At 37.3% G+C, this 23,838-nt stretch overlaps 1 protein-coding gene across 18 annotated transcripts in view; it reads right to left on the reverse strand.

The window, feature by feature from the left end:
• Positions 1–23,838, reverse strand: part of Fhod3 (formin homology 2 domain containing 3) — a 497,386-nt gene that overhangs the window by 193,889 nt on the left and 279,659 nt on the right. For all 18 annotated transcript variants that reach the window (XM_087189308.1, XM_087189306.1, XM_087189305.1 and 15 more), the window contains one exon: positions 2,221–2,315. In XM_087189308.1, coding sequence (XP_087045434.1) covers positions 2,221–2,315 — 95 coding nt within the window. The remainder of the gene's footprint in view (positions 1–2,220; positions 2,316–23,838) is intronic.

A 23,838-nucleotide genomic window follows, 5' to 3' on the forward strand; every position in this document is an offset into this window, starting at 1 on the left:
GGATTGAGTTTCCAGTACATGGATTTGGGGACACACTTCCCCTCTTCCTCTGGTCACTGATTTTCTTCCCTGTTTCTATCCTACCACCTCAAACTTGTCATTACTCTATTCCCTTTCTGGCAATGAGCTGAGTCTGTTTCTTACTTTAATCATGTGAGGTTTTGTTACCTTTAGAAATAGCAGTGGTTGTTGATGTTGTATCATGGCTGTAATAAAACTATAAAGATTTCTTAGTTTATCTGTGACATGTACCCAAAGTCCATTTTTAGTGCAAAATCTCCTCCTATCTCTCTAGATTTTAAGGTCCATGAAATCATTCAGAGATCCTTGGGGAGGGACTGGCTTCCAAATGCATGTGAAAGTTAGGGATGGGCCCAGCAGATGCAAAGGAAAGACAGAAAACATTAAAACAGGACAGATATAAATCTTCCTTCAGCCTGGTAAGTTAGCCTAGAGGGCCTAGCTTTCTCCTCCACTTCTGAGCCCACTTACATCACTTCAAAATAGAGTCACTTCCATTTTCCACAGAAAACAAGGCCAAAATGAAGAAATAAAAAACAAAAAAGGTTTTCAGTCTCCTAAGGGAAACAAACCATCAATGCTTTCACTATGAAAGGGGAAAACATTCTCTCATCAGTACTACCAGGAAAGAAAAACTGAAGGGCCACATAAGGACTAACTGAGGCCCTGGGACTCAAGGGTATTTACACACCAGTGCTATCCACAGAGAACAGGCCCTCCCACCAGGCAGGGGCACAATCTCCACAAGTCTGGTAAGTCTTGGAAGGAAGATACAGCCTAAGACTAGAACCCCATGTTGGCCCCAAAGACAAACCAGGCTTAGCGCAAGGACCCGAGTTCGATCCCCAGTACACCCCCCCACCCACCCCCGCCAAAAAAAGACAAACCAGGCCTGAGCGTTCCAGAGGATCACAGAGTCTCCCAGAAGCAGGTAAGATAAAAAGTGAGACCTGGGGATGTGATTCGATGCTGGAACACAGCATCCTCAACAGGATCATCTGAATCAAGGTGGACGGTGAACATGGGGACTGGGAATGGCCTGGGTTGACCACAGGCTCTGCTGGGACCCCAGAAAGCTGACTTGTTTAAATCAGGTGAAAATTCTACATCTGGGCCCTCAAGACCCTTCCTGCTCAACTTACCTACTGTGAGCACTCTGGTTTCCTTCAAGATGCCCTACCTCCACTGTCACTGCTGCTTACCCCTCTCCCAAGCTGGCCTCACTCTCATCCCTGAGCCCAGAGAAGACCATGCCAAAGCCTTGGCCAGCTTCTGCCACCGCCAGTGATGAGGTGGATCTGCTTCTTGGCACCACTTCCACATGGGGTGGGGACCTCGCAGCCAGTGCCATAGCTGGATGGATCGATGCCAACAGCCATGGGGAAAGTGGCTGGATTCTCATAATCAAGTCCAGTAGTATCTCAGGATGCCTTGTTAATTGGTTCTAGGAGGTGCAAGAAGGACTAAAAATGATGACCACCAAACAAATTGCTTGAGCTGGAGAGGGTAACGACTCATGAGGCAATTGACTCAGACAAATTCTAGCTTGTATGACACATTCTAAACAAATAAGTACAGGGACAAAATTTGGGGGTCAAAATGAACTGAGTACTAAATTCAGTATGTTTCAAAGCAATCGAGTACCAAACTGTGATTATTATTATTTCCTCAACTATGAAATGAATATAACATTATTTACCTGACAGTGATTTCATGAGGAATAAACTGAGATAACACCTATAAAACATTTAGCATGGTACCTGATGTATCTTTAATAAATGGTGATTTCTTTTGCAATTAATGACCGAGTTGAAAGGCAATCTCAAATTCTTTCACCTACATATATAAATGTGCATATTCATATGTACAACATATTAATATGTATGTAAGTACTTTAATATCTATGAACATGATATAGTGGGTACACAAACACTAGATCTATGGTATAAAGTTTAACAAAAAGCAATGGTGCAAAGGTATTCAATTATAGCTTAAGAAAAATAAAAATGCATTAAAATTTCATAAGCTATTTGCAATTCAAGTATATTTTAAAATTTATAAAGTCCTCATTTATGAGACAGGACTTGAACAAAGATGAATAGGATATTTTTTCTGCAAAATTATGCTAAAAAGGATAATAAAAGGAAAGGCATATGATATGCAAAGGAAACAAAACGTCCAACTGTAATTTCCTCTTACCTTTGACCCAATGAGTGTATACAGCCACTGGATGGTTTCACTGTGGTTAATTACTCCATTCATTCCATCCACATACAACATAATCTGGCCCAAAGCTACAGAAGATAAAAAGAAGCAAGGAGACATCATGAATTTATATACAAATACAATGTTCAATGGTCCTAATGTCAATTGAGATTTTCATAATGTTAAGTTCATAGTATATTAGGAACCAGATCTGAAGGTAATCATTGACCACTAAAATTAGCTAAATCTCATTTCAGAAAGTGTAGACCACACCAAAAAAAGCAAAGATATTCCTAGCATCTCACAATTAAGGTCCAGTGATGGTTGTTTCAGTGTGTCCTGATGAATAAATGCGTATTTTTTTTCTATCTCTGTGCGCTTCCAGACACAGAAAAGACTCCAGGAGATGATATCTGGGTTGCGGCTCCAATTAGAGACAAGAAGAAACACAAAGTTTCCAAAAGCAACCTGTCCAGGGGCCCAGCCTGTGGTGACCAGGTCTCAGATTCTGTGGGACCATCCTGAGCCAGTGCAATGTTATTCCTTTAGAGAATCAATAAACACACACTTATATATTATTTGAAGTTTGTTTTAAAGATTTTCTGATTAAAATGATTAAAATTATAAAAATTTTGTCATACATCAAATATTAAAACTTTAGGAAAATATAGTTACCACATATTGTCATTATTCTCCAAAACATAAAATATGTGCCATATTATTTAAACAAATGGTAATTTAATTTTTCAGCTCCATTAATAGCTCTAAATAAAATGTATAAGTTACCAGACTTTAAATAATAGGCTTCTTTAAAATCATGTCTAACCTCCTAAATCATATTTCATCCATAATTAATTGGTGTAGCATAGATATTTTCAGACAATATTTTACACGTAAAAATAGGACATAACATTTTAGAAAACTGGTAAAGTAGAGAAGAGTAAAATGAAAATACGTAATTCATAATCCCACAATTAAAGGACAACTTCTTGTACTGGAGCCTTAAAGTTGAACCAGTCCTTTCTGCAAAACTCACCCCAGACGCAAGATGGCGCTAAATAGACTCTGGTGGGTTAATACCACACTAGGATTCAATGGCAAACCCCCACCACCACCAGGAAGGTGGGCCAGCAACTAAAGACCACACAAGTGAGGGGGTGAGTAAATGCCTGAAAACACATGTATCTGGGCCACAGGAGGCGTGGAAGTCATTTGTATTCTAAAGAAGGAGGAGAAGGCTGAGATTGTCAGAAGGGAGTTGGTGGGTGGCAGGCACCACAGGTCTAGAGAAGCACCCTGGGGTATTCCATTTGTATCATTCATGGAAGTTACTCTAGGCATATTTATTGTTTTGTGCTTCAGTATCTTGATCTAAAAAATGAGAGAGTAATATGGTAGTATTTTGAGGAGGTGTTTATGGGGATTGAGTTGGAAGCATGCTTGACTGAGTAGATGCTCAACCAATGTTAGTCAGATAAACCCCTTCACTGAGATCAAAGGTCAATCATGTGCTGAACGGACTTGCTAAGCATGTCTCACAGACCCAAAGCCAGAGAGAAGCCTTCATAAATATTCTCACTCAGCTGTTGGTCATGATATGGACAATAGAACTATTCTTAATTCAAAGTCATCAAGGTTTTCTCCTGTGTTTTCTAAAAATTTCATAGGTATACTTTTTATTATTTGGCTATGTGATTGAATTTGAGATAATTTATGTACAAAGTGTGAAGTTTAGATTGAGGTCATTTCTTTTTTTATATAGATGGCAAATTGATCTACTATCCTTCACTGAAGAGACCATTTCTTTTATTTTATCCCTTTTATAAATTTGCCAAAAAAAAAATCAGCTGGGTTTGCAGGGTCCATTTCTGTTCCATTGGCCTATATATCCCTTTGCCAATATCACATTATCTAGATTACCATAGCTTTATTACAAGTCTTCGAATTAGGTAGTGGGAGTCCTCCCATTATGTTCTTCCTTTTCAAAGTTGTTTTGACTCTTCTTGTTCTTTTGCCTTTTCATATAAATTCTAGAAGCAATTTGTCTAAATCAACAAAAAATCATCTTTCTGGAAATATTATTACAATTGTGTTCACAGTAAATTTTGGGAGTACTGACATCTGTATTATGTTGAGTCTTCTAATCTATAAACTTATTACAGTGTATGTCTATTTAGATCTGATTGTTTTCATCAGCATTTTATAGTTTATCTCTAAGATACATATCTAGTACATGTTGTTTTTGTTTTCTAATTTTCTAAGTGGTTCATGTCTTTTGCAGCTATTGGAAATGGTATTTTTAAAATGTTTCTATTTCCAGTTTATTATGAATATATAAAAATAAAATTGATTTTTTTTGACTCATGTTATATAACTTAAATTTATTAATTCTACAAGATTCTGATCATTTTATTTGCTTTGTTTTTGTCAATTCACCTGCATTTCCTTCATAGGCAATAATGCTTTCTGTAAATCAGCACAATTGTATTTCTTCCTTCTCGATCCTTATCATGGCTTATTGTCTTGGTTTAACTCTTTTGGTATAATATTCAACAGGAGTGGTGACAGTAGTAATCCTTGCCTTACTGCCAATTTTGGGGGCAAGCATTTAGTCTTTTGTCATTAACTATAATGTTAGATGTAGGTTTTTGTAAATTTCTTTACCAAGGTAAGAAAGTTTCCTTCAATTTCTAGTGTGCTAAGTTTTTGATCATGTAAGTAAGATTTTGATCAGTAAATGAATTTTGCCAAATGTTTTTTATACTTCAGCTGCTATGATTATATAATTTTGCTTCAGACTGTTAATGTGGTAGGTTACCCTGATTTAATTTCAAATACTGAATGAGCATTGTATCCCCTTAGGCCATCGTGCATTATTTTTATATGTCACTGGGTTTGATGGGCTAACTCCTTGTGAAGTAGTTTTGCATCTTTGTACATGACAGATATTGATCTGTAGTACCCTGTCTTTGTCTGGTTTTCATATTATGGTAATGCTAACCTCATAAAATGAATTGGGAAGCATTCCATCCTCTCCTATTTTCTGGAAGAGATTGTATAAAATTGGTTTTATTGTCTTTAAATGTTTGGTAAGACTTGCCAGGAAACCATCTGGGCCTGGAGATTTCTTTTTCAGAAAACTGTTAACTGTAAGTTAAATTTCTTAACAATACTTGTAATAATGAAACTCATGAAATTATCTGCTTCATCTTGGGTGAATGCTGATAGTTGGTGATTTATAAGGAACTGATCCATTTAAGGAACTGGTCCATTTTACCTAAGCTATCAATTTTATGTGCTTAGAACTGTTCATGGAATTCTCTTATTTATTTAATGACTATAAGCCTTGTCTCCTTTCATTCCTAACCTTGGTGATCAGTGTCTTCTCTTTTTTTCTTTGTCATTCCTGTTGATCAATTTTTTTCTTTTCAAAGAACCAGATTTTTGTTTCATTGGTTTTCTCTATTGTTTCTTGAGTCTCAATTTCATCAATCTCTACATTAATCTTCTTTCCTTCCTTCTACTTATTCAGATTTTTCTTTTATTACTCTTGATAAGATAGATGTTGCTATTGTTTTCTTCTTTTCTAATATAAGAATGTGATGCCATAAATTTCCCTCCATGAATTGCATCCCATTAATTGTGATATATTGTATTTTCATTTAATACAAAAATTTTCTAATTTCCCTTGAGAATTCCTCTTTAACACATGGATTATTCTGAAGTGCTTGGACATATTCCTGTTATCCTTCTGTTATTGATTTAGTGTGATTCCATTATAGTCAAAAACATATCATATGATTTCAATTCTTTTAAATTTGTTATGGTTCATTTTATGACCCATGATATGATCGATCTTAGTGTATGTTTTATACATATTTGAAAAGAATATGTATTCTTCTGTAGTTGGGTGGAGTGCTCTAAATATGTCAGTTAGAAATGGTTAGTGGTGCTGTCCAGTTTTTCTGTAGTCTTGATTTTCAATCTATCAATTCAGTTAATTACCAAAAGAGAAGTGCTGGCCTTTCCAACTATAACATCATTGTTTTCTATTTCTTATTTCAATTCTTTCTGTGATTGCTTCATGGTTTTTTGTTGTTGTTGTTGTTGTTGTTGTTTGGTACCGGGGATCGAACTTGAGTCCTTGCGGTTGCACAGCAGGTGGCAAAACCACTGAGCTAAATCCCTGGCCTGCTTCATGTACTTTGAAGCTCCAGTTTTCTGGGTGAACTAACCTTTCTGTCACTATAATGTCTTCTTTATCTCTTATTTTCTTTGCTTCCATGCCTACTTTTTCATTTAATACAGCCATTTCAGTTTTATTTTGATTAGTGTTTGCATAGTTTTTATTTTCTGCATCCTTTTATTTTTAACTATTCATAGCATTATACTTAAGGTGAATGTTTGTGGGCATTCAGTTGGAATTTTGTTCTGCTTATCCATTTCTATAATCTGTCTTTAGATTACTGTTATTAGACAAGTCCTATTTAATTATTCACGAACCGCATCTGAACTTAGGTCTCTCCTTTCCAATCTGCTATTGAGTACATCTAGTGGCTTTTTGTTTTGTTTATTATATTTTTTTATTTCTAACTTCTTCTTTTTAATCTTCTATTTCTTTACTGGGACATTCTATCTTTCCATTCATTTCAGTAGGTTTGCTCTTACTTCCTGAAATATTTTTATAATGGCTGCTGTAGTCTTTGACAAATCTAGTAGTATTTATATCACCTTGGGATTGGAGTCTGTTGATCTGTCTTTTCCTGTGCAACTTGAGATTTTTTTAGTTTACTGCTTGGCAAGTTATTTTGGCTTATGTCCTGGATATTTTGAAAATTACGTTATGAAAGTCTGGCTTTTGTTTAAGTATTACAGAAAATATTAGCATCTTTAAGCAGCCAATTAACCTGCTGCAATTTGAGCCACAAGTTCTGACCCGCCTTTCATGGGCTGTGGCTCCAACACCAGCTTAATTTTCAAAGCTTTTGTTATGCTATGCCCACATGATTCCCACAGCTGGTCTCACCTTGGAATTACCTGGGGGTAGGGGCACAAGTCACCAGAGAAATAAAGAGTAATAAATATGAGTATTTGAACATTTAGACTCTCTTTTCCTCCTGCTGAAGCCAGAAGCAGAAGGCTTCTTCGGGAAATCTGTCCATGTCAATGCCCGCGTTGGGTCTGAAGCTGATTTGAGTCCAGACCCAGGAATATCAGAAGATAATGTTAAAAGCACCATCAGTTTGATGCTATTTCAAATCCTAGTCTTCTTCCCCAGTCTGCCTGCCACTATTTACTCAAGTCCTCAAACAGTTGCTCTATGTATCTTTCGCCAGGTTTTATAATTGCATTTAGTGAGAAATACAGGGTCATGTGTGCTTGCTCATCTCACCCAGAGATGGAACTCTGCTCCTGCTCCTGCTCCTGCCCTGCTCTGCTCTGCTCTGCTCTTTAGAAAAAGAGCCTTAAGCAGCCAAGTGGAAGGTGGCCCAGACAGAGCAAGCCTTGTGGCTAGGGATCCACTCTGAACTGTGCCTCATCAGTCTGAGTCCAGGGTTCCAATCATTTTTTCTTCCTTTCTCTTTTCTTTCTCCCTCTTTTCTCTCCTGTTTCCTTTCTTTTTTAAATCTAGAAACTCTTTATTCTAGGGAATTCCTCAAAGGAAGCAGACCCCAAGTAACTATTTGCTGCTTTGCTGAAGGGAGTACTGAGGGGTTTTGACTGCTTTCCCCACCTACTCCTGTAGGTCCCGATGGCCCTGTTACCAGCATGCAGCAGCCAGTCACTGCGGACATGTGGGAGCCCACTCTACACCTGCAATTTCAAATGTGACTTATGAGTTGTGGAGTCAATTTAGTAAATCTAGACCAGCAGTGTATTGTTTTCTATGAATAAAACAGAATATAGAGTGCTTTGCATTTATTAAAGGGGAAGACTCTTACTTCTGTCATATAAATATTAATTCTTTTTCCTTGTAGGTCTTCAACTAAAAATGTTTGGAATTAACTACTCTAGATTTCTTCCCTTTCCTCATTCTACACCTCCAATGAATTAGCTAATTCTCTCAATTTTTATCCGAAACAGATCTTCAACTCGCCTTCTCTTCCCTTTACCACTGTTGCAGGTCTAGCTTTCAGGGTTGCTTCTGGATGACAGGACTGCTGTTCTCAGCTGTTCCCACATTTTCCAATCCATAGTAGGTCTTGTTACCACTGAATATTCCAATGGGTTAAATATGCCAGTTGAAGGTAAACAAAGTTCTGTGTCTCTCTTTCCTCAAGACAAGACCTAGGGCTCCTCACACCTTTAGCCAACCTGCCAGCCATTCAGCTTCTTGATTGGACCATCTGGATTCTTGTGTCCCTGAACCTTTTGATGATGTCTCAGGGTTTTAATTCCAAATCTACCAGTTTTTAATTTGGTATGCATGCCTTGCATTTATATCAAGCACATATAAAATATATATTCATACTGAAAACCAGAAGTAGGCTTTATTTTAAAGAATTTTTTTACCCATTGGAGACACACAAAAACATAACCCTAAATGAGTTATTAGTTTGCTTGTTCATGTCGACTTCTTCAGCCAAGATACCAAAAATATCATGGAAAAAGTTGCAGGGTAGTCAATTCCTGGCAGAAACATGTAACTTTTTAAACAAAGAGCTCTTAAATATTGTTGCTCCATGTCATCATTTAATCATCCCCTCATCCACTCTTTCCTTTCACTCTAAATGAAAGTGAAATGAAGGTCCCATGTATTCTATAAATGGGCACAGAAAATAAAAAGTTGTGATACTTTCATGAGAGAGTTACATATTTTAGGCCTATGTATTTTAATGCAATTTTACTAAAGTATTGTTATGACTGTAGATATATTACAAATTCTACTACAAATCAGCCTATTCATGTGTAAGATGAGGTTTTAGCTTCTAAACACATGTGCACCTACAGTTGCACCAGAAAACAGAAGATTTCTCTCAGCGAAGCTGGAGCACTTTGGTTTGCTTTTCTGTGTGGTCTTCCCAGTCTTGATTTTCTTTTAGAAAAGTGGTAAGAATGAAGATTTGAAACCACGAGGGAATCTGAATAACCCTCAGCTTCACTTGCCTTTAGTTACTTGCTTTCATCACCAATTTCAGAGGTCACATAGCTAAGTGGTGTACTCCCATTAGCTTTGCTATGGATAACATCTCTGACACATGGGTCATGAAGGCAACGGCTGCCTACGATGTTTTTCAAGATCTTGGAAGCCTTTTTTTTTTTTAATCTTAAACCAGTTGAAACCATGGACACTTCACTCAGGCATGTGCAAGTTAGATCACACCTTTTGACATTAGAGGGCCAAAACTCCATCTTCACTTTACCCTAATATCACAATTTTCTGTATGAAAAGCTATGAAATTTGATCATGTATGTGCATTCCACTGAGTACTTCCCTTTCCCTTACCATCAGTCACCTCTCTCCAAACCTCAGACTTCCCTGCTCTTTGATCCCATGAATATCCCTAACCCTGTTTTGGGGGAGGCAGATTGAGACTTGGAACTCCCACTTCTTCCCATTGCACTTCCTCACAAATAAATGGTTTAAAACACCCATCATTTCAGTGATTGGCTTATAACACAGTGGACAAACAGGCCAAATTCAGTAATAGACTACACCGTAGCCACTCCATGAGATGCTTTACCATTTTAAAATGTGACAGGAAATAACTGTGCTACTAAAAGCACAAAAAAATAGACAAATTATCTGAAAATTTAAAGAAAAATTCCCTCCCCACAAGAATAGAATTATGCTATAAGCAAATATAATAGTCACTAGAGTTTTGCTTTTTTAGGTTTTGGTGGGGGTGACCTGTGATTTGCCCATTGGAGTGAAGACAGGATGCTACATGCTGTTGGACACAATTGGTTCTTCTGGAGGACAATGCTAAATATTAAAATGCACAATACTTTCTTCAACTAGAATAGAATGGGGCTCTGATAATGCAGAGTGAGAGTTTTTAAGTCAGTTATCTCCAGAGACTGGAAAACATACATAAACATTTACATACATATTACTATCAGTTAAACCTTAACTTTTGGAGGGATAAATTCATCTTAAAGTAGGGGTTTCAACTTAGTTTAATCAAACCATTAAGACACAACTCTTAACTCTGAAATAGATTTGTTGATTTCAGTCTTTATTCACTATGGTGTCCCATAAATACTGAAAAGAGGTTGGTAATTTTGACATTTTTGGAACTATTTGATGACCTTGGAGCCCACAGTATTATTATTTTCCTCCACCTAATTGTCTGCCCTAAATAACAAGCTCTGGCTCAGTTTTCCCCAAGGGCAACTGTCAAAGGAATACTCTTTCAACACTGATTACTGCATGAAAATTAAGGAAACTAAGCTGCCAATTCTAGGCTGGAGAAAAGAATTTAATCAGCACAAAGAGCTCCAACAAGGTGTCAAAGTTTTGAGTTCCCCTGCTGACATTCAGCAGTATTTGCAATGCAAATTACCTAAAGCATCTTGGAAAAAATTACTAATCTTTCCCCACCCTAGAATGTTCATTTCCTTCAAAAAAGTCTCCAAGATAAAATTTAAAATAAACCAGGGCTAAGGTCTTCTCTTAACACTTGTACTCTTAATCAGTAACTCTCAGAAGAGGGAAGGACATTTTACTTTGGGGCCTAAAGCAAGATCACGAACATGGTTCTTTCTGGTTAACCTTACTTCCCACAAGGACTCTGTGGTCAAGATCCCTGCCTCCTCTTCTTCCATCTAATGCCACACAGAACACTGATGTGCTTCTGGTCTTTTCATTTCTTTCCCTGCCAGTAGCAAAATTTAAATCCCAGACTCCCATACTAACAGTTTAAAAGAAGCCCTAGCCAGCAACCAGCACAAGAATGGCCTCATTACCACCAAGATACGGTGGCCTCAATTACATCTATGTACCCCAGCCCTTCTGAATCTTTCCATTCTACATAACCCCCATTTTTCAGATAAGGAGAAACTAAAGGAATGAAGAAAACTTTAATAGATTAGCAAGTTTTGAGCCTCTAAAAATTTTTGGCAGACTCTTAATTTCTCTATGGAAAGAAAAATAGTCATTTAAATTATCTGTTCTGTAATGATCATTTAGGATTTCCATCCAAATGAAATAGCAGTGGAAGCACACAGCCTCCCTAAGGTGTCTCAGAGCCAGAGATAAAATGAACCAGACATGGACTCTGCAGGGTCAGCAATGGCCAGGATGGTCTCACTCACTATGATGTGTTCAAGCTCACCCTGGTTGTTCCCACAGAACCCTGGGTAGAATCCTGAATCAGTGACAAGGACTTGATCAGTGACCATGGGTAATGTAGCTCCTCCTGCTAGGGAGGGTCCATGCAAGAGATATACACACAAGGCATCCATCCCTGTCTAATGGGGTAAACCTGGTAAGAAACAAGAGGTTTGGAGAGAGTAATTAAGCCCAAGTGGGTGAGCTGGAGCTCATAAATACTCAAATTCAGAGAAGCATGAGGTTGGTATGAGCCTGACTAATCACAAAAGGTTTCATGGAGGAGGAGGAGGGGGAGGGGGAGGAGGAGGAGGAAAGCAAAAGACATACCTTATAGGATGGGGCACATTTGGATGACCTTGAGAAGACAGATGAGCTCAAGAAGAGGTACATGAAAATTCCTCTGGACTCTGCTTTTAGGACAGTACAGCATCAAGGAAGCCTCAGAAGACTAGGAGCCAGGGGCAAGCTGGTTTGCATGTCACCTCCACCATTTACCACTTCTAGGAAGTGCAGTTTACCCAGCTGTGGAGCCTCAGCTTACCGATTTGTAAACCTGGATCCTGTGTTATTGGGATGAAGTGAGCACAGCACAAGACTGATGGCCAGGGAGTTCTTATTAATGTGGTTTTGCTAATTAACCTCTTCACTTCAAATGAAGCATCTGAGAGACAGGGAGGTTTAACCTGAAAACCTCCAGAACTCCACATTTCCCTAACTTTATTCCACAGACCTCCATGAGGAGGTAATGTGAAGTGTCTGGCACTAGGGCGCGCCCTTCTACTAGGCGTTTCTACCAGCAATCGCATGCTCCACAAACCTTATTAATATACAACTCTACATAAATTGAGCCTCTGTAATAATCAGAAATATACTTAAAACACTAAAATCATATTTTAGTATATTAATTCTATATTCCCATTTAGAATTTCAACAGTTTTAGAATTTTAACTGAAAATCCTCAACATACTAAGCTTCCTAACCTTACTATAAATCCAGCAACTATTGTGAATCTGCATATTAAGATACATACCTGAGAGGACTTGCTGCTGACTCACTGAAAATGTTGCAGAACCTGAGATTACCTGGGATCCTTATGGCCAGCATCCCAGACACTGACCAGGTATTGACTGGGCTCAGGGCTCGCAGGTCACAAAGGAAACTCATTGTTTTGGAAGCTTTAAACCACTGGTCCCTCATGCCTCCCCACCTCCACTACCCGACTTCACAGGTCACAGGTGTGGACCTGGAATTGGCATTTGTCAACACTCCATAGGTGATTTTCCTGCACAGCCAGCGATAAGAACCACTCAGCAGTACCAAGCCAAACCACTACTGAAGGGCTGTGCCTCGTGGAGCTCTGTCCCAGCTAGGTGCTTCACAGTGGGCTCAGTATCAGTGCCTGCTTCTGACCAAAACCAAAGGCAAAGGCAAACAGGAAAAACACAAGTTCTCATGCTCGGCAGACTATCTTTCACTTGGGCAAGGTAGGCCACACTGGTCCCCTTCAGTCTGGCCTGCCTGTAAATTGCTGGGACTAGCTCCTGGGTCTCATCTGTCTCTTTCAAGGAGTTCACACTGTCATGTTTTGATAGATACAGTTTGAAAATTTCAGCTCCTAACATTATGTTCAATTCTAACATCATGTAAAAGAGTAATTTTTGAAAATAAAAAGCATTTAATATTTTCCAAATATAATTTGTTAGGACAAGAAACTTCATCATTAAATGTGCTTTTAAAAATGGTTAAACATCTCCTGATCGGAAAGTCTAAGTAGTTTTTATATATACATTTTAATTTAGGGTTTCTTATTTTATTTTTATTAGATAATCCCCTCATCATTTCTTCTGAGGACTTTATTGTAGACCACTATAACAACTCTTTCTAAAAATGAAAATCCAGTGTTGTTGTCACTTGCCTATCACTTAGTTAAATCCAAACTCTTTAGCTTACTCAGTATAATTTCAGTGATGTTATTTTATGTGTATTTCTCACCTACATCAATACCAAGACATGCCTGGTAGTCAAAGAAGTGGAAGCTCTTCTACTGTGACCACACAAAATCAGTGGTCAAAGGAGGATAAAGAAAAATAATAAAATCTCCTCTAAGAGAGAAAAACAAGTCCCTCTTGATTATGTACATCTATTCTTTTATCTGCCTTCCCAAAAATACTGAAATATACATGGATACATTCATGGGTATGGGTGTATTTAATATATGGGTACACCTAAAATTCACATCAGATATATGCTACAATGTGGATGAACCCTGAAAAAAACATTATGCTTAATGGAATAAACCAGAAACAAAAGGGCCAATATTGTGTGGCTGCACTTATATATCATTCTAGTTGCCCATTTTAGGGCAACTTCAGAGAGAAGAGGGGTTGGGAGAAGAGAGACTGAGGAGTTATTGCCTTACAGGTATAGAATTTCTGTTTGGGGTAATGAAAAGGTTTGGGAATAAATAGTGGCAACAGTGGTATAGTCAGTAATGCCACTGAGTCATACAATTTAAAATGGTTAAATGGTTTTATGTCATTTTTATTACAATGAAAGTTAAAATAAAATTCTATCAAAATATTACTCAGCTAAAAAATAATGGTTTCATGCCCTTGGCAGAAGATTCTAATAGCAAGTGAGATTCAAGTGGCCCGGCCTCCTGATCTAGACATGTGTCCAACAATGCTGGGGTGTTTCCTTGTGCACAAATAAGCACGAGCCTAGTGCAGCCCTTGCAGAACTGAGTGAGGGAGCAAGGTTGTGAGTTCAAGGCTATACATCACCACCCATCCTGTCTCCTGGGCCAGTGGAGTAGATTCCATTTATTTAATAGCCATTTCCTGGAAGCTGTAATTACATGCTCATTAGAAGTAAATTGTTTTGCCATCCTAATAGTAATTACTGGCTGTCAATGATTAGTATTTTGTTTTCATTACTATAAATATACAAGCATTGCACATGTTATCAGCCTCTGAAACTGAATAAATACTTTAGACTATGAATTTTGTACAAGAACAAGAAATGAGAAAATTGATTCTTGGGAGCAATCACATTTTAAGTATTACAATGGTTTGTGGTCTTTTAGGAGAGTATGGAGAATAAAGAGGTACACAGTATATTTGTGGCACTCATATTTCCTGGGGGCAGAATATAGGGGGAGATTAAGAAGAAAACACATTAAAAGCCTCTTTAGAGGGGATGATAATAAAATGTTGATAAATACTGAAAAGAACCAACTGTTTTTCACACACATACCTAAAACTATGGAAAACAGTTTTAGCTGAAAATTACTGTGAGTTTTCCTGCAGACCTCTCTCCAGTCTTTTCAGCACAAAGTGCAGCTCTCCATGAAGGGCGTTACCCTCCACTTGGCCCAAATTCTCTTAGCTTTCTCAAAACTGACATATTCCCTCACTCATGCAAGGAGTCAAAACATTTGTCAAGCACCAGGCACTCTGCTAAGCCCATTTGGGCAGAACCACATTGGCCAACCAGAGAGATCAATGCAGTGGTCAGGAATGGGGACGGACTGGACCCCTCGCCTCACAGCAGCCTTGTGGGGAAGAATCGGGAGGTTGGTCAGGGAAATGCTGAAAGCCTGAGCTCTCAAGCCGAAGAACTTGAGGTTGAGGCTGCCTGGCATTGCCTCTTCTCAAACAAGCAACTGTGTGCACATGCTCTGACCTCCAGTGCTTCAAATTCTTCCTCCAGGGAAAATACAAACAAACAAAACTATGGTGATGTTTCTTCAGGAGCTGCAGTAAGAAGGGAACATGCATTAGTCTCTTGCAAGCAGCTACTGGTAATGCCATCCCAAGTGCACAAAAGGTTACCATTAAGAAGTGCATGGTTCCTTGTCAGAAAGAGGGATTTTCCTCACATGCTTTCCATTAGTGGATACTCACTCCAGGGCCTCTAACTCTCTCAGATAAATCCTAGTCTCGAGGTATACAATACTCTGGGCTCTCCTGCAGATAGATAGCCCTGCCTACCATACCCTCAGATAGGGAGGAGCAGTAGCAAGCAGAATTCATAAATCAAACAAAGAATGTGAGCAGTGTGTGATCTCTTTGTTATGCTAATCCATCTAGCCAAAAGGAGGCACACTCATTCTGGGTGCCCAGAGACACACTGGAATGGGTCAGCTCCCCAAAACTCGGACTACCAAAAGCTGGTAAAGAAATGTGCTGTACACGGGATATATTTCAGGGGCCCTGGAAGGAACAGGCCTTTGGAAAGTATGCCTCTCTTCAGCTCATATACATGCTACAAAGAAAGATAAAAGTTCAAATGAACATCCCCTGAGCAGTGAATATGCTGTAATTAATTCATGCTGGGGGACAGTGTGCCAATAAAGCTTACACCTCTAAATCTCTCCCTCTTACACACTGGGGCAGGCCCTAGCACTGAGTCCTCATAGTCTTGATCCTATATTTTTACACAATTTGCAAGAAGAAGGTATTTTAATAGCAATCACTTAAGGCCATGTTCTCAAGCCATGCTGATTCCTCTCTATCACTCTCTGGAGTTGGGATAAAACAATGAGAACAACCAAAATACACACATCCTCAGGGAGCACAGGCCACTCTGGGCTCTATTTCAAATGTCTGAGTGCTCGGCCCAGGAAAGGCATTAAGATGTAGTACAGAGGTGCCAGGGAGACACAAGCACTGGCAGGGACTGCATGTCAATGGTACACGAGTAATAAACAATAATTGCATGCCGATGGCAGCCTGTTAGGAAGGAGATAAGGTCAAAGTCAGCTGGACCTATCTTAACCTTTTGAGTGGAGGAGGGACTGATTGTGCAGCAGATGCTGAGGTTCATCTCCTTGTCCTTCCTCTTTTTGCTGGGGCAGGAGATACTGTACCAGAGAGCGGGGTCCTGAGAAGATAGGGCAGTGGGTTAGAGGTTGTACTGGGCCAGCCCGATTGATCAAAGACTGCAGGGGTTTGAAACCACTTGGACTTCCTGAGATCAGCCTGCCCTGAAAACCTGAACAAGCTCTGGAAGAATTCAACTTGAAATCGTGCTCGCTTCGGCAGCACATATACCAACCTGAAGAAACTATCAAGGAACGTGATGAGACTGTGGTCAAGAAGGTCAGGAGAGACAAGACACCACTGTACAACAAGTGAAGCTGACTGAATCAGTCATAGCCAGGTGATTCTTCCTGTCACATGATAAGGCTCCAGAGGAGGCTGACAGAGAAGTGCAGGCTGAGCGGAGAATAGGGTTTGGACTTGACTGTGAGCTCAGGCAGGAAGCATCGCAGCTCCATGGTGATGCAGCAAAGAGGAATTCGGCTTGAGGTGGGACCAACAGGCAAATTCCAAAGCCTCCAAAGTGACTTTATGCCAAAGGAATCACTAGTGAATGGTGCCAAAATAAATACTGAAATCCTAGGAAACTCTGACAGATAACTAAAGCATAGCTATATGGATAAATCAGGAAGGTTCCAGATTCACATTTAAGTATCAGTTGATCTGATTAATAATATAATTTATGACATTTTTCTTTTTAGGAATCACATGGGAAAAATTAATATATACCTGGAAACATAAAGCACGCCTTCTTCCAGAGAACTGGAAAAACCAGGGAGGTTATGTAATCTAGCTCCATAAAATTTAATTATGGACCCCACAGCCTGCAACTTTTCTCATACCTATATGCTCTGACCTAGAGAAACACATACACATGCACAAGGAGACAGGTTTGAGAATTTTTATAGTATCAATGTTGTAAAATATTAAAGCAACCTAACTCTCCATCAGAAGAAAAATGGATCATGAATCTGAGCATCCAGAGATGCCACTTTGACAAAAATAACTATACAAGGATGTCTTTCCATCATAATACTGAATACCACTATCAAGTTATAGAAAAGTATATAAAATTCTCTTATTAAAAAGCTTGAAAACAAAGACAGTACTGTAAAAGTTTAAGGGTTTAATATATTATATTTAGAGATTAAAAGATGCAAGTCAGAATAGCAGTTATCTTTGGAGGAAAAGGAATATACAACTGCAGAGTGTTATACTGGGAACTTCCAATTACATTGTTATTCTTAGTTCTTAAGGCCATTGGTATGTTCGTAAGTATTTATCTTATTATTCTCTATACTTCTTTGTAAGCTTATAATATTTTATGATATATTAAAATGATTATCAAATTAATTCCAAGTTAAGAGATCGTAATAGAATGATGAATTTACTCTTTAAAGTGAGGAGGAAATACTCAATTCTATTTCACTGAAATGCAATATTGTTTGTGTACACTCAGCCCTCAGTCTCTGCAGGAATTGCTTCCAGGACCTCACTGCAGATACCAAAATCCATAGATCTACCCAAATAATCCCTTATATAAAATTGTATAGTATTCACATATAACATATATATCCTCTCATCTACTTTAAATCATCTCCAGTTTACTTATAATACCCACAATGTAAACAATACTATTTATTGTTTAGGGAAAATGACAAGAAAAAGACTATATATTCAGTACAACATAATTTTATTTTCTGAATATTTTTCATGTAAGGTTAGTTGAATGCATATATGTGAAACCCATTGATAGGGAGGACTGATTGTATCCTCTTTTGAGTCCTTATCCATATGATATACAATTATGATATACCATGGAAGATTTTAATATATCATTAGCACTTAATATTAAATATTAAGCTTTTCTAATGTTGATAACCTTCAAAATAATCATATAAAATAAACCTATAATATTTAACTGCATAGGTAGTTCTTGATTTTAACTATTCTCCTTTTATTAAGCATAAATTCCTTCTAATTCTCCATTACAGTAATACTCTACAGATTTGTGTGTGTGTGTGTGTGTGTGTGTGTGTGTATGTAACATCTTTTTTCTTTTAGAATGATTTAAGATATATTCCCAGACACAGAATTATTAGGTCAAAAAGTTTAACCATTTTTTGTGAATCACTGTAAATTGTCAATATATTTTATATACAATGATTGCAAGACTTCTGCTTCTGGTCAAGAGAGGAACAGGAATCAAGTTTCTCCTGCTGCCTGAAACATACAGAAAACTAGACTAAATATAGGAACTCTTTTTAAAACACTAGACATCAAGCAACAACAGATGGTATTGCAGAAAGTTGGAAAGTAAAGGAGGTGAGCCCCAGTTGGTCCCGCTTACTGCCTTGAGGAGAGACCCAGGCCGTGGCACAGGGAAGGCAATGCTGTCAAAGCTCATCAGACTCACAAAGTTAGGAGATCTGAGCCAGCCAAGCAGAGTTTACCAGACAAAACAAGAGAGAAAGCTGCCCCAGAAAAGAACTCAGAATCTACAGAGGGTCCCCTGTGCACATTCTCCACAGCATCCATCAGTGTAGACATGTACTGAGATGAGGAAAAAAATATCCAAATGACCGGAAATTACCCAGCATTTGTATGGGGCTATTGCTACTAGCCAGATGGGAAAATCTCTTAATTCATGGAGCATTGGATAGAGAACTCAGATGATCTTGCAGGAGTCATGAGAAAGAATTAGCCATAGACTAAATGCTTCTTTGGTCCCACCCAACAAATCTTAAAAGCAATATGCAAAAGGATCAAATTGTTTCCAATGACTGTGTCCCAGAACAAACTTTACAAATATTTATAAGAATGCAAACATATCACCATATACCAAAGTACAATGCACACTGTGTGGAATTCAAAAAAAAAAAAGGAATGAGGCAGGAAAATAAGATTCAAGTTTACAGAAAAATCAATCAATTAAAACTAGTATTAGAATTATCAGACAAGAACATTTAAAAAGTTAATATAACAGTATCCCATATTTTTAAAAAGTCAAATGGGGACACAAAACACATTAAGGGCATCCAAATTCAACTTCTAAGTGAAAATCAAAATTTCTAAAATGAAAATTACAGTGGATTGGATTAATGGCAGATTGAACATGGAAGAAAAATTTGTGAAGTTGAAGACATAGTAATAAAGATTATCCAGGGCTGGAGATGTAGCTCAGGAGTGCCGTGCCTGCCTGGCATGTGCAAGGTCCTGAGTTTGATTCCCCAGTACCTAATATATACATATACATATACATATACATATACATATACATATGTATATATATATCCCCCAAATTAAAACAGATAGATATATCTCCAAAATTAAAACAAAAAAACCTTAAAAATAAAGCATCAGTGACTTGTTGCACATAATTGCTACTGGAGTCCCTGACAGAGATTAAGTTGGAAAAAATAATGGAAAAAAATTTTTTGAAGAATAATTGCTGAATATTTTGAAGAATAATGGCTGAATATTTTCCAAATCTGATGAAAGTTGTAAGCCAATAGATCTAAAATGCTCAGCAAACCTCAAGCAGAAAAAGCATGAAGGAAAAAAACACTAATTCAAATCATAACCAAAAACACTCATGAGCTCAAAAACATTGATGAGAAATAATAAAAGAAAATACACAGAGAGATACAAATAAAAACTGGCAGATTTCTTGCTGTGGACAATGCAAATGAGAGAAAAATGGAGCTGCATATTTAAAGCATTGAAGGAAAAGACTTTCAACTTAAAATTTTATGCCCAGTGATAATATATCTAAAAAAGAAAGGTTAAATAAACTTTTCAAAAGCAAATAATTCATCAAAAAGGAAGTCCTTTAGGCATAAGGAAAATGCACTCAGATGAAAATATGAATCCACAAAAGAGAATAAAGAGCACTGGAAACAGTAACTAGTAGGTAAGAACATAAAAATTTTTAAATTATTATATAACTCTCTTTAAAAGATAACTGGCTGTTTAAACATAAAAATAACAATGTGTGGCATACATAACATATGTAAAAGTAAAAAGTATGACAACAGGAACAAAGACTGGGAAGGTAGAAAGGATACTTACTACAAGGTTCTCATACTGTATACAAAGTGGTGTATTACCACTTGAAGAAAGTCTGATGAGTTAAAGATATATACTACTAAATAGGACAACCAAGAGTTACACCTGAAAAGTGATAAAAAGAATTGCTAAAAAAATTCAATTGAAAAAAGAGGAAAATGTAACAGAGGGGAGAAATTGATAGGTATTAGCCTAACCATATCATTAGTCACATTAAACCTAAATGGTCTAAATATGCCAATTTAAACCTAGATTGGACAAAAAAGCAACACCTATATGATTCCTACAAAAAATGAACTTTCCATATAAAGACAAAAATAAACTAAAACTAAATGAATGAAGAGGGAATAAACCATGATGTTAATCCAAAGAAGGCAGGAGTGACTACATTATTTCAGATAAATGAATAGTGCCAGAGATGAAGAATGTTATTTCATAAGAATAAAGGGATTGCATTGTTAAGAGGATGTAACCCCAAACATTTGTAACAACATACCTTCAAAGTATCTAAAGCAAAAATGGACAGAAATAAAGGAGAAATAGAAAATCCTACAAACTAGACTTGAAAACTTCACTCCTCTCACAGTAATCTATAGAATAAGATAACAGAAAATCAGTAAGTATGTACAAGATTGGGACAAAACTATCCATCAACTTGATGTACTGACATTTGTGTATAAACTATACCACACAACACTGCTACCGTACAATCACTGCTAAATCTCTAAATATTTTTATAAGTAACACAGTTCTAAATAACTCAGTTAAATAACAAATGAAAAAGGAAACTAGAAAATATTTTGAAATGAAGGAATGGAAATCCAGCATATTAAAATGTATAGGATACTGCTAAAAGGCAGTATCTAGAGGGAAATTTACAGAATTAAAATCTATAATATAAGATCTCAAATCAATGATTGCAGCTTTCACCTTAACTGGAAAAGAATATGTTAAACCCACAGTAAACAGAATAAAAATAATAACAAAGATCAAAGAAGAAATCCGTGAAATAAATGGCAATAAATAAAGCAAACCAATCTAGTTCTTTGAAAAGATCAACAAAATTGACAACATCTGTAGCCAGGCTGATCCAAAAACAGGAGAGAAGACACAAGTTACCAATACCAGAAACTAGGTCAGTGACAAATTCCTTAGAAAGACACAAACTGGCTGGGTATGGTGGTGCATACCTACAGTCCCAGCACTGGGGAGGCTGAGGTGGGAGGCAGAGGCAAGAGGATTGCCATGAATTTGAGGCCATCATGGGCTACATAATGAGTTCAAGGCCAGCCTGAACTACACAGTGATACTGTCTCAAAAAACAAAATGAAAACATCTTAAAGAGGGAGAAAACACTTAAGGAGCAGAGATTTATTTCGGTTCACAGTCGGTAGAGGTTTCATAACGACTGTATCAACAAACTATCATCTCAATTACACAGAAAAATCATTTAACAAAATCTAACATGCATTCCTGATACAAACTCTCAACAAACAAGGAATAAGAAGGAAATGCCTCAACTTGACAAAGGGCATCTACAAAATACCCTAAAAAACATCATACTTAATCGTGAAAAACTGAATGCTCTCAAGATAGGGAACAAAACAAGAGTGTTCACTCTTATCACTGCTACTCAATGTCATGTAATTTAGCCAGAGCAATAAGAAATGTAATGCAGAAAAATCAGAAAGGAAAAAGTAAAATTGGCTTTATTCACTGTTAAAGTTTCTATAGATATGACACTAAATGTACAGTCTATTAAAGAGAAAAACAACTGATAAATTGAACTTTTTAAAACTAAAAGTATCTGCTCTTTGAAAGACACTTATTTAAAAAAACTGAGGAAACTGAGGAAAATATTTGCAAATCAGATATTTGGTAAAGGGTTTGTATCCAGAATATTAATGAACTCTCCAAACTAAATCAGAAATAGAAAAATAAGAAAAATAGAAATAAAAGCAAAACAAGCAACAAATATCAGATAATAAGAAACAGCCCAATTTTAAAAAGTGGCAAAAGATTTGAACCAACATTTCACTCGAAGATGGATAGAAAATAAGCACATAAAAAGATGTTCAATATCATTCGTCATTAAACGAATACAAATAGAAAGCCCAATGAGTCACCACTATTTATCTAGCAGAAGAGCTAAAATTACTCAGACTAATCATTCCAAGTGTGAGAAGAATGTGATGAAGAAACTGGACACTCATCACTACTCTGGTATTGTACATCAGTAGTGGGCATCAGTACTGCACACTGTACTGTATAAAACAGTACAGCCTTTTTGGAAATGTTTGGCAGTATCTTAAAAAAGTTATCCATACACTTACTTTATGATTCAACTCTTCCCTCTTAGGTACCTACCACAGAGAAATGAAAGCAAATGTCCACACAAAGAGTTGTATACAAATGTTCCCAACAGCTTTATTTTGAACAGTGTGAAAACCAGAAACACTAAATATCCATCATCATGTGAATGGATAAACAAATTGTGGTATATCCATAAAATAGAATGCTACTTTTCTGTGTTGGGCACCTTTCCATCGCAGTGACAAAAACATCTGAGATAATCAAAGGAACAGATTTATTTTGGCTTATAGTTTCAGAGAGTCCACGGTCACTGGCCCTGTGGTTGGGGTCTATGACAGTATATCATAGCATGAGATAGGGGAGAGGAGGGATGTTCCCCTCGTAGCATCCAGAAAACAAAAAGAGAATCAAGAAGGGGCTGGGGGTCCCACAATCCTGTTCAAAAGCTCCCCCCTAGTGACCTAAAACTCTCTCACTAGGCCCTACCAGTTAAAGGTTCCATAACCACGGGCTTGAAATCAGTCCTTCAACTCTGAGGGTCCTATAGGGGACATTCAAGATCCAAAGTATAGCACCCTCAACAACAAAGAATGAACTGTCAATAACATGCAATAAGAATGAATTACCAAAACTCTACTGTACTGTAGAGGATACAAACTAATTTATAGAGACAGAAAGATCAGCTGTGCCTGCAGATGGGATGGGTAGCCCTGGAGACCGGAGGGACTACTAGGGAGCATGAGGAACTCTTTGGCGTGGTGGATACATTTGTTATCTTGGTTTCATGTATGTACATGTATGTTGAAATGTGTAAAAAATTGAATACTTTCCTTCTGAAAGTCTAATTACATGTAAGGTCAGACTCTAGGTAATATCCTTCAGATCTAACATGTTGCTGACCTGTTTGTTGATTTCTACTTTTTTCTGTACTTTGATTTGGAAATATATACAATAAACCCTATTCAATTTTTAATAATCTGTATTATCTCATGTCAAATTTACTTTAAAACCTAATTTATTAAACTTACATAGATTTATATAAATTGTTTTTAAATTATAGAATTTCCAGTTACTTAATTTGAATGTTGTGAATTGTCTTGTGAAATAAATCAGACCATAACTATTAGGTGT

The sequence above is a fragment of the Heterocephalus glaber genome, unplaced genomic scaffold (assembly GCF_053883595.1).
Source record: "Heterocephalus glaber isolate CG9 unplaced genomic scaffold, H.glaber_assembly_v1.0 deba00000331, whole genome shotgun sequence".
Taxonomy (NCBI): Eukaryota; Metazoa; Chordata; class Mammalia; order Rodentia; family Bathyergidae; genus Heterocephalus; species Heterocephalus glaber.